We start from the raw sequence: 12,765 nt of genomic DNA, 5'->3' as shown, positions 1-12,765 counted from the left end.
GTGTGGCACCTTTTCCCTTTTGCTTTGCTATGTTTTTGGACAATATAGAGCTTGGGGTACACTGAAAGGAAAGCAAGAGTAAAATAGGCCCCATAATTTGTCAGTAATAACACCCATCATTTGTATGAATAGTTATAATTTTAACCATTGGTGTCAGTGGTCAGTGATAACCCCAAGCATTGATGTAAGTGCATACAATAATAACTCACAATATGGGTATAAATAGACACAACTTTCACTATAGATGTTAGTAGGAACAAAAAAAAAACTTCCCGTATTTTGGGTCAATGATAGTAAACTAAAAAAACCCTTGATTGGTATCCAGTGCTTTTTTTTCTGAGCACACACGTCACTCAGCCACCTTTCATCCGGATTAATTCAGGCCAGGATGCTTACTCTTAAGCAGAGATCACCCCAACCCCTCATGAAAGTACCAGCATTATGTTATCTTTTTGGAGAAAGAGGGTTTTCTTAGATGGTTTACCACTTTTTTAGCATGAAACATGTCAGAGGTGACCCCTACAAGTATGTAGCAAAGCAAAAAATGGCTGCAAGAAGAGTATTTCATTTCTTTTTTTTAAATGATTTGCTAACCTGTACTGAGACAGAGTCTCAACCAGGGTTAGTACATCAGAGACTGTGATGATCCACTCACCTTTCACACTTGTCTTTTTGTAGGAGTTGATAGCGCTTGGTCAGTGTTTTTTTATTTTTAACACACAGTACTAAGGTCAAACTGAGATCCCCTAAAGTTCATCTGACACCAGCCTCTGTACAATGTGTACCAAAAGGGTGACGTTTGGAACTTGGACATCCTGGCTCTTTATTTGTTTCCACTACTATATTGAAACCCTGTCATCTGTTGTTGCATGGATAGGAATCAGGCTGAAATTTGTAATGTTTATTTTAATATTCAGTAATATGTGAAAAGGTGAAGATTTAAAGGGAATTTTAGCCATATCACTACACTAAATTATACTACTACACTTGCAAAAACACAGTTGATTACTCTCTGTTATATATTTCTTTCACAAATAGTGATAGTTTCAGGTCAAACTTTTAGTAAGTTTTACTTTTATAAGTACCTCTTTGACTTATATAAAGGATATACCTTGGAAACCTGCTTAAAATATTAAGTGTATATCTCTGTGCAAGTAGCACAGTGAAGGACTGAGGAATAAGTTACATATCTGTCTCTAATTAAACCCTTTAGACAAAACAAATTGTATATCATTTTTATTTGGGAATGGGGATTACCAACATCTATTTTTAGGTTAGGTTTGGAGCCGGTCTTTTAATTGGGCCTGATTTATTAAAGCTATACACCAAGGCTGCAGAAGATACACTTTCATCAGTGAAGCTAGGTGATCCAGCAAACCTGGAAAGGATCCGGTCCAGGATTGAAAGCATTTGTAGTAAATGACTTTTAAGAAATCCATTTCAGGTTTGCTGGATCATCCAGGCTCACTGATGAAAATGTATCTTCTCCAGCCTTGGTGAGCTCAGGCCCAAAGAGTTAACACTTCTGTATAAGATAGTCCAGGCTTCCCTTCCTAATACCATTTTAAATATACTGCTAAATGTTTCCATACATTGAACCATGGTTGCCCATTTAAGGCTTTTTTAGACCTATTCTGTACAGTCACCCTGTACTCAAAAACAGCAGCTCAATGTGTCAGTGTATGTTAACATTAAGGTAACTGTTTTTAACATTTTAGACTTTGTATGGCAAGACAGTGGGATCTTCATTTGACAAAATTGTACAGTTATTATTATTAGCCAGTATTTATATAGTGGCTTCTATATATCATTAACGTAGTCTAAGGCCAGTTTTTAAGAGAAAGCTGATTAAACGTACGGCATGATTTTTGGGATGTGGGAGGACACCAGGGTATCTAGAGGAAACCTATGCAGACACAAGGAGAAAATACAAACTCCTTGCACAAGAAACAAAAGAATGATTTTACAAGACTGATAAATAAAGCAAATGGAAAATAACAATTTTTATGGGAAATACTGAGAGGTGTGGGCTATATTACGTGTGATGTGCTCTGAAGAAGTAGTGCACATTCAAGTATACTAAAAAAAATTATATCAAAATTAGTTAAAAAATCTCTTTATACAAAACAGGTGCAGGTTTGATTAAAATTAGGTGAGAATGTGATATGGAGAAAGGTAAATAACACTAAAGTAATTCAGTAGTGTGCATATATCCTGTACTGTCATCTCCTGGTATTAATAGCATATGATATCTGGCATCTAGGTTAAGCATAATGGTTTTTTCTTTTTTTGCTACTATTGCACCTGCAGTCCCAGACAGTTAGTTGCAACAGTTTTTTATACATCTTCAACACATGTATTGATTTATATTATTTAGTCATAGACCTGTTTTATGCTCACAGAGAATTACTTAGGAGCAAAAAAGAAGACATTTATTTAAGGGTCATATGTTGTGGATAGTGATGCAGGATCCATCCAGAATCCATAATTCCCAATACTGGAACTTTGGAAGTTTTAGGTGTTTCTTCTCACTTTTGAGTATTCTAAGCTAGTGGTCACCAACCCTCGCATCTGGAGTGGGGAGCTGTGGGTCGCTCAAAGGGGAAGAAACTTACCCCAGAGTGATGTCATGATGCCAGTACCTCCCCTCCTTCCCATCGCAGGCTCAGTCCTGCTTGCTAAACATCTTGGTGCGCTACTGTCTTCCTAGGATGTTTAGCAAGCAGGGTTGTGCCTATACGGGAGACATGATCAGCGGGGTCAGGAGAAGAACCCTTCTGGGGGGCACTCCTGCCAGAGCTTCGTGCCAAATTTTTTTGCAGACCACCAGTGTCTGCAGACCATGGGTTGGCCACCACAGTTCTAAGCCATTGCATTCTGACCTGAGAATGCTGCCCCCAATGCATTGTACATAGAATAAAATAAACAAGCATAATAGTTTTTCTCAAAATGACATCAGTGGATGTACAGACCCAAAAACTTGTCAATGATATCACCCGTAGAGACTGTTTATGAAAGGAGGTGCTTAAACTCTCCAGCATTCACTAAAATCTTTGCATGGACTGACCTAAAATCAAAATTTTATTGTAAATTGATAATGTGAGTTGACCAAAAAAAACATCACAAATAATATTTTGAATTGTATTCTTCTCACTAAATCTTTGCCCTCCACTACCTCTAATGCTACTCATACAATGTTTACATTTGCACCCAGTTTGGGAGCTTTTTGTTGGCTTGTAAAAAGCAAACCATCATATGGAATGGAGCAGATCACAGCAGGCTTTTTTTTCTCTAGCAATTAACCATTTAATATTGACATATACCAAATCCATCATAGCAATTGGAATTTTTAGTTGCTTGACACAAATCAAACCATGACTGATGATTCCCTATGGATCACTGTGTACCCAACACCTAAAATGCCATAAAAGCCAGGCAGTAGTCATTCTGAGAAGAAATGTAGTAATGACACAATGGGCTTGACTTATTAAAGCTCTCCAAGGCTGGAGAAAATAAACTTTTATCAGTGAACCTGGATGATCCAGCGAACCTGAAATGGATTTCTTAAGTCATTTTCTGTTTGTTAGCAAATGTTTTCAATCCAGAATCAGATCCATTCCAGGTTTGCTGGATCACCCAGGTTCACTGATAAAAGTGTATCCTCTCCTGTCTGGAAGGGCTTTAATAAATCAGGCCCAATAGCCATTCAGTATACAGAGACACAAGACACAAAGACTGGAGAGGATATATTAGGAGAACCGGGATAATCCAGCTAACCTGGTTCTTCCATGATAATCTATCTTTTCTTGGAGAGCTTTAATAAATAAGGTCAAAATGTACCTTACCCTTTCTGGGACTAAAACACATGCTGCAGCACACAGTGGATATGTGAACCAAGGAAATGTGAAGCCTTGATCCAATTGATAAATGTAAAGCCTGCACTTGTGGTTCCATCTACCCCAGATGAAATCTTCCCTTTCTATGACTATGTGTCTTTTTCTTTGGCCATTGGAGACATAGTTTGTGTGCATGTGCTCTAAAATGTCAGTTATTATACCAAACAATGTGAACCACCAGTATAATTTTATTAGCAGTATACAGGCATGTGATTAACACTGCATTGAATTTACTGTTAGTTGTTGACAAGTTTGTTTTAATTCTTGTTTTTAAAGTTAACCAGTCAGTTGTATGTACAGTTTGTGCTTTTAACTTCAAACAACAGAAAAAAAATCACATTTAAATGCTTTATATCATTTACTTCATAATTGTGCTGAATGTTCAGAGACTGTACCAAAACACAGATGTCATCCATATGTTGCTAAATTCACAATTAAATGCCTGGAACAGTTTGTTATTTTTCATCATTGAGCTGCCGAGCCACAGTCTTATATTTGCTTTGTTTACATACATAAACACATATTTGGGAAGTATATTTATCTTGCTTCATTTGCCTTTATACTGTCAGACACTGGCAGGGAGCTGTCGTTTTTGAATTTCCTTGCTGTGCCACCACCTGGTAATATCTGGAATTACCCAATGTTTATACAGTACAACTTATGTACAATTTGGGACTTTGAGAATGGGGCCCCTTTTTATGCCTAGTTGGAAGGACATGTTAGGAACGGAAATTCCATTTCTTCATTACACATGCACAATAGTCTTGTATTAGATAACATACCCTTGGGTTTTTATAGCTTGAGGGGCATTAAGTACTACAAAAAAAAAATAATAATTTAATTTAATATTTTTTTACATAATATTAGCACTTGCATCTGTGCAATATTTACTTATTACAAATTTCTGAAGGTTTTCATCACATTCTAATGTACACATAAACTCTATAAGATATCAGCTGTGTAAGAATTTTGTGAGTACTTGGGGATTTCCATCATACTATATTACTATACAAGCATATTGCCTTTTAGTGTAAATTATTGACTTAGATTTACAATACTTGCTACATTATCCTAACATAATACCTTAATACTTCGGAATTAGCACTAAAATATAGACCAGACTGTATTATAGTGTCAATCACTACATGGAAATGTATTGCTGCACATATTATGTTCTTTTATTTTGTTTGAGGTGGGGGGTCATATTTCAGTTTTATTTACATAAGATGCAGGCAGATTTTTTTTTACTAATTTCTTATATGGTAATTAGATAAATGAAGATTTTGAAATAAAAAATATAAAATACTGTTAATTTGTAGTCATTGCTGTTAAGTAGAAAATTGAATAATCTTTTACTGTAAATCACAAATATTATTTTTAATATTCATGGATATGTATAGCGTGGATATATACAAAGCACTTTAGAGTCCCCAGTCGTGTCACACTGTATGAGTACAATCCTTGGTAAATGAGCTCTTGCAAAACACACCATATCAAGCCATGATACTATACATACGGAAGCAATACGATCAGACTGACTGCAGATGTGCTGCATCTATGGATTTAACGATCACATGCCTGCTGGCCTGTGAATTGTTGTGTGCAATATCGAGGATGGCAGATAACCGGCAAAACTAACCCATCAGGGTTCATGGTACCCAGGATGAATAAGGATCATTGTCAGTTGATGCTGTGGGCACTTTTTAAATGAAGGACTGTCTAACAATATGTCAGTAATTGTTTAAACAATATTTATCTAAAGTGTGTATGTAGAATATCTGCTCATTGTAGGAGCACACAATCCAATGTCTCTACCATAGTCCCAGTCGAATGGTATTTTATTTTAAGGGGCGGGGGACTTAACCTACCAATATTTTTAGTATATAGGAGGAAATCAGGGTGGCTTGATCAAACTCATGTAAACACAGGAATAACATACAAACCTTATGCGAACCTTGGCTGAGATTAAACCTAGGACCTTAGTGCTGCAAGTGAAGGATTATAGTCACCATGATCTCTCTTTGAAAAGAGACTGTTCATTGTTATCCAATTGTAATGCCAATATAGACAGCGAGTTATAAAATGTTGGCATTGTATTTTAGGTTTGATAATTCTAACTTATGTTACTTAAACATAGTTATTGATACCTACTAAATACTAAAAGTGTAATAATGTTGTACTCGTTTGTACTTGTTTTTTTATATTCATTTAAATGTAACAGTTTCCTTCATATGTATTCAATCATCATTTTGTTGTATAACAAAACAAATGACTGCATACAAGGACAGGAGAAGGGGAATTTGTCCATGTTTGCACTGTATAAATGAAAGGATATGAGCCAATGCTTTGGATGTAAAAAATATTTCCAGAAATCTTTCTTTCACTGCAGTAATGCTCATGTTGAACATATAAAAATGTCTGCAAATATCCTTATATTATGGAGTACAACCAGTGTTCATTTTTATTCTTACATTGGGGTTATAAAATATTTGTTAAAAGTATATTTGTTGTTTTGGGCATCAGGTGACTTCTGCTAATGGTCATCAAATTACTGGGGGGAGGGGGGGAGTCAGGGAGACATCTGGTAACAAATCATACCAAATCTAAACATACAATCAAGTGAATAAAAATCAGCATATTGGGTAAGAATAAAATATTTAGAAATTAACCTGTAAGGTTTATCTTTATTTTCAAACAATGTTCATGAAACGTTTGGGAAAACAAATTTCTTATGTTTTCTAATGCATAGTAATGAGTGCAAGATTTACAGATTGCATAGCTATTGGTCTTCTTAAGCAATGTCAGAGCACAGCAGTGAGACCGCTTCAGCTGGGAACTGGATTATAAAGGATTGCAGTAAGACATTTTTATGTAGCCTGAATTTAAAAAGTAATTGTTGCTTAAGTTTCACCTGGGCTTTAAGCATAGTCACAATGGCAATTTACCAATTTATACTAGGTTGCTAAAGGGATAACGCAGCCAAGAAGTAAAACCATCAATCTTCTGCTGCTTTAAAAACATTTCAAATTTAGCTAAACCAAGAATTCCATTTACTTATTTCCTTTGGTAATCAACCAAAGCTACAATTTTGCTTTTTAATGTGCCTCTGCCCACTTCGTGCATCATTCTATTCTCTATACCTGTGCCACAGTGGGCACTGTTTATCAGATCTGTGGTGAACCAAAGGGGTTGCATTTGTACAAGCTGATATATTAATCCTAGCAGCCATAAGAATTTAACACAAGCAACGTTTAACCTTGGGATATGTGTTTTTACTGTAGACATATGACAGTATGGAAAAGTTTAATGGACTTTGTCAGCACCAGCTGTATGAGTTTTGAATTTTGGTTACAAGTTCCATTTTCCGGAATGCCTAAGATATACATTCTACATATTCTAAATGGCTGACTTTTTATTTTATTTCGAAATATCCATCATTTATATGTTTATCCTTTAAGATATATAGTACATATTTGATTTTCTCTCCTGTTTTATCTTGGTTTTGCTATCCTGTGGATAATAATATTTAATCTCAGTTAATACTTTAGATATACTATTCACTTAAATGTTCTTTCCAGTGTTCCATTGTTCCATCCAGACATATGGGTGGTACACCAGTGCACCCGAGCCCCATTATTTTGGTACACTGCTGATCTAGAAGCTATTTCTGCTCACCTATTTGTAATGCAGGAAATGACTTTCTAAGCACACCCACTGTAGGTTTATACTTCTGAGTTCATCCCAACTCTCAGCCAGTTGATAATGGGATTTACACAATGGGATACTGAGACCCTGAAATTGCAGTAATAATGTTTTACAATCATAGTTTCCCTAGTGACCAAAATTAGTATGTAAAGACAATAATTTCATTGTGTGTATATTGATTATCAATTTAATACGTTTTTAAAGGTTTTATACTTACAATAAAAACAATAAATTATAGTAGTTGTATACATAATAAGTCTCCTAATGCTTTAAAAAGCATACTTTGCTTTCATTCTTTTTCTTTATTCAGATTTATATTAAAGTATTCATTAAAAAAAGTTAATAGCAGTTGCATTTTAATATGAGATATATTTAGCTGTATACATATTTTAACAACTATAATCATTTCAGTAAGACTACAGAAAAAGCTGAGATTGAATATTAACATTTTTTGATGGGAACATTGTTTCCAGAGGCTTGTTTGTGAAAAAATGTTTTTTGACAACTTTGGTTCTGTAATTTGTCAAAGCATTTTGGTCTGTCAGACATTATTAAACCTTTTTCTACGGTCTAGATTTTCTACAAATGTATATAAATACTCTTATATATACAGGCCAAGAATTTCATGATAAATAGCTAGGTACGTGGAAAATAGGTTTAAATTGTTCAGAACGGCATGTGTCAATGCACAGGAATCTGTGTTCAGTCCAATCCATTGTTCTTTTTTATAGGTAATAGCATGCTGCTCCGAGTGCTTCCATCAGTCTATGAGATGAGGCCACAACCAATACATCAATGCTTGAAGGACCTAGTATCACAGATGTCCCATTTAGATGAAGGAGAACAGCACCACATGCTAAGGCTACTACAGGCTATTGCAAAAACCAAACAACCCAAGGTAATATAGATACTGCTTTGTTTCTTGTTTTTTTTTTAGTTATGGATGGATGTCTGTGGGTTGGTTGCAGTTCTAGAGGCTGCAAGAGCTGCCAAATGACTTCTCAGTTCTGCACCCCTTCACTCAGGAATCTCTCTTCTGTTGTTGCAGCAACACACATGTCTAATCCCCTGCCGTATCATATTTAATGAAAACCATTGAAACATTCAACAGGGTGATTGAAGCCCTATGAAAGAGGTCCAGCTGATCACAGATCATGGCCATAAGGGTTCCAACTGTGCTCCACTGAAATCTCCAGTGACAAATAAAGACATAATTTTGGTGGTAATGTCACCATATATTGATCTTGTTCTAGGTCAGGGTTAATTTATAGTTAATTGATCAGCAAGACAGAAACATACCTAGCTTTTTAAGGGTCAGAAACGACTTCCTTCATATTCTCTCAGTACAGGTTTCAATACAGCATAAGGAAGATAGTAAAAAGATATAATGGGACTGTTTTACTAAGGGAATATGATCTATTAACACAGCTAAGTGAACTATCCTAATACAAGAAATACTTAATTTACCTAGTAAATTAGATGAAGCTCTAAAGACTTTATCAATCCAATCATACCCAAGCAAAAATCATGTTTTTTGCTTGTGATCAGGTATCCTTTGCAAACTGAGCTGCCATTGCTTTGACTCAAAAGTGAATTCTCCGTTGCACATTGATAATTCACCTTGGCAAGTAAATCTCCCTTAATGGATGGTAATTTATATTTGCAGTATTGGCATTAATTGGGCTATGTTTGCTAAAATGTTGTGTCATAAAGTATTTTCTATAAAAAACTTATATGTTTCTTTTAGAGGCACTTGCTGTCACAGATTAAATAAATTGTTGGAAAAACTGTGCACATGGACAATAATTGTTTCATTTTCTATAAAGCTGAGAAAACAAGCATGTCTATGTTTGTGTGCCATATCTACCCACTACCTAAATCAGAAAAACTTTGCAGCAAAGTGAAGGGTGGGGCTTTACAAACACAAAATTACTATTAATTGTTGCTGGTAAATGATTCAGAAGACTAGGTGTAGTAATGGTCTAGTTTTTAAATAAAATGGGGCTTATGCACAACTATTACACTTGAATAAACAAGTTGCAATGTGGAAATTTAAAATGCTGCTCAAAGTCATATGGGGGATATGTAACTACCACACTTCAATTTTATTCCGACATGAAAAAAAGAAACAATTTTAGTCTAGAGAATGCCAGAGAGAAAAGTGCAAAGTGACAAAACGAAAGTAAATATAATTTCTTTATTTGACAAATCTGATTGGTTTAGTTACTGAACTTTGCAGTTACGCCATTACTAACCACATTAAATACACCTAAAGTAGTATTTTTTTTTCTAAAGAAAAAAAAATAAAAGCAAATTATTAAGAAACAGAGGAAACCAATCAGTGTGTTAGGAGTGCTCTGTATGCTGGCATTTGTCCACTCAGTTCTGTGTTTTTAGATACAAGTTACATGGTGCCCATTCAGCCAATATTACAGAAACTGATGTCATGTACCTAGTAGAATAACAGGATGTAGAAATGTGTGTTCTTTGGCTTCCAATCATGTGATACTCAATGTTAGCCTCCTGATTAGGCACACTTAATCTCTGGCTCGAGCTCTGTTATGCTTGGGTGGTCAGTCTTCAGACTATATTTATTTTGTAAGGTAGTATTCTCTAGCAGCATTTTAAGTAGCTATCTCTAATTGACAACGTTTATGTGGGTCCATTCATTGTTAAGGTCTTCAGTTTTAATTAGTTCTGACATTTTTAGAAAATGCTTGAAATGCTGTACATTTTCCTATTAAACACATCAGTTTCTGTACTCAGAAATTGTAGTATATCTTTAATAAAGAGCCAAATAAACTGCCAAATAATTCAAGAAACATCTCAGTCCCATTTCAAAGTAAAAATGTTATTTGACGTACCACATATAATAGAATTCTATAGTTAAGAAATCTTTACCACAGTTTTCACACTCAAGAAACTATATCTGTGTTTTTCCATATTGCAAATTTAAGTAGTAAGTTCTGAACTCATTTTGTAGTGCCCTCTGCAACCTATTTTTAAATGACTACTATGCCAAATTCTGTGCTATGGGCCTCCAGTCTCCAAGGCTGGAGAGGATACACTTTCATCAGTCAAGCTGGGTGATCCAGTAAACCTGTAATAGATCTGGTCCAGGAATGAAAACATTTGCTAACAAATAGCAAATTACTTTAAAAAAAATCCCAGGTTATGAATTAAAGTTCCATTTTTATGTTTCCATGATCAAACAAGTTATTATTGCAGGAAAGGGACTGGCAATGTTTCGTACCTGTCTGATCGCTTTGGGTTTCTACAAACATGGGCTGGTTGCCAGGGAAAGTAAGCAATCCCAGTTTCCCTTGCATTTGCCAGGAATGAATGAATTCCCCCTCAACTGCACTGGAGTTACATCATCCTGGCAAAGCCAGTCAAGATGGCCTAAAATCGTATCTGGTAGGAAGATGACAGTGCCCTTCACTGGAATGTAGATAGGTGAATTGCACCGATTTAGTTCCGCTTTAGTTCTGGGAGGAGAACTCACATTTAGTTCACATTTTTCACAATAGTTTTATGGTCCACATGACTGAAGGTGTGCCCTTTTAAAACATATTTCTTGCTATAATGTGACTTCATTGTAGAAACTGCCCACACTAATGTAGATATGATTGGTAATTGGCATAGTTCTGGACATATTGCATCTGCTACATAAAACAGATCTACATCAAGCTACATAAAATATATGTTATCGGGCTTTAAAATTTCACCAACTTTTACAAACCTTTTATATGTGATAAAGAACCATATTGTTTTCAGTAATTCCTGGAATGTATGCACATATGTTTTGTATTTAATAAAATATATGTTTGAATGCCATGCTTTGCATTAATTAGAAGATGGTATAAATTGTGAAAAGGAACCATTCAGCAACATAGCAATGTAGACTTCAAAACCTTTTTAACTTGAATTGTATTTTTCCCAAGCAGTGTGTAATCAGAAGATAATGTATACAAATGAAAGCCATTTACTTTGGCATAGTTTCATGTTGACACTTAATACAGTAAGGTGATTATGCAAGCAGAAGGCATTGTTCCCTAATGTGGCCACATAGCATTTAACCAATTTGTAAACTGTGTCTGATTTCTGGTGAAATATTTTCCAATTGACAGATATTTAGATTGTTGCAGGGTTTACTTACTGGAAGTTTGTATATGAAAACAAAATCTAATGTTAGACTTTTATGCATATTAGATTAGGGAAGGTGCAATAGCCTTTTGTGTGCAATGGATAGTACAGCATTTTATTGGTTCTAGATTGACCAAGAAGTAATACAAATCTGAATACTCTTGGCATACTTATTTAGCATTTATTCTATACACATAACAACAAGAAAACAGAACTGGAAGATGATGATAAAAGTTTAAAAATTAATGAAAGAAACAATTTTCAATATTCCAATGACACTACATTCACAACTTGAAATGTTAAAGACCTCAGGAGCCTCCTAGAGTAACAGAACATATTGTAACGATGTGACTTTAGCTAAATATCGAGAAACTGTGTTACAATACCTCTATTTTAGCTGGTAACTTGATGTGTGACAGAGTTTGCCCTTACACCTGGTAGTCTGGTATTTCTAAAGGTGCACGAAGAATGCCAGGACTGGATGATGCTCCTGCAGCAGGATTCGAAGGTAGTAGGAGAGCCAAGGCCAGACAGCAATGTCACCTGAGATTCGGCAGTAAAGTAATCAGATGAACAGAAGTCATGCGCAGGTGATGGCCAGGCACAATGGTCAGACGAGTCAAGGTCAGCAATAAAACATCAGCAGTGGGGTCAAAGACAGGAGCATAGTCAAGACAGGCCATTTTTTAGTAACCGGAAGTCAAGCAGAGACAGAAAGACAGGAAGGCAAGAATTAGCAAAAGATTTGTAGGTCATCGGAGGGTAAATGCAAGCAAATCAACAAGCTAGGGCCATGCACGGGAAATCTAATTAGGAACAGGTCAGGAGAACTGAATCACATATGCTTTATGCTAGAGGTCCCCATTCTTATACAAGGCTAAATGGAACATCTGGTGCATGCATGTGCAAGTGCAAACACTTGTGCACAACACAGAACCAACAGATGCTTGCTCATCCAATACTAACTTGATGGAGAGTTGATGGTGAAAACATGAACACAGTGCCCCTGATTCATCAA

The 12,765-nt window shown here is 35.6% G+C and overlaps 1 protein-coding gene across 1 annotated transcript in view; it reads left to right on the top strand.

The window, feature by feature from the left end:
• The window catches only part of VEPH1 (ventricular zone expressed PH domain containing 1), a 163,345-nt gene that overhangs the window by 35,679 nt on the left and 114,901 nt on the right, over positions 1-12,765 (top strand). Inside the window, exon 5 of the mRNA XM_072408020.1 lies at positions 8,333-8,499. Coding sequence (XP_072264121.1) covers positions 8,333-8,499 — 167 coding nt within the window. The remainder of the gene's footprint in view (positions 1-8,332; positions 8,500-12,765) is intronic.

This window comes from Pyxicephalus adspersus, chromosome 4, assembly GCF_032062135.1.
Source record: "Pyxicephalus adspersus chromosome 4, UCB_Pads_2.0, whole genome shotgun sequence".
Classification (NCBI taxonomy): domain Eukaryota; kingdom Metazoa; phylum Chordata; class Amphibia; order Anura; family Pyxicephalidae; genus Pyxicephalus; species Pyxicephalus adspersus.
Note: the sequence above shows the minus strand (reverse complement) of the source record. Positions and strands in the feature narration are given on the sequence as shown.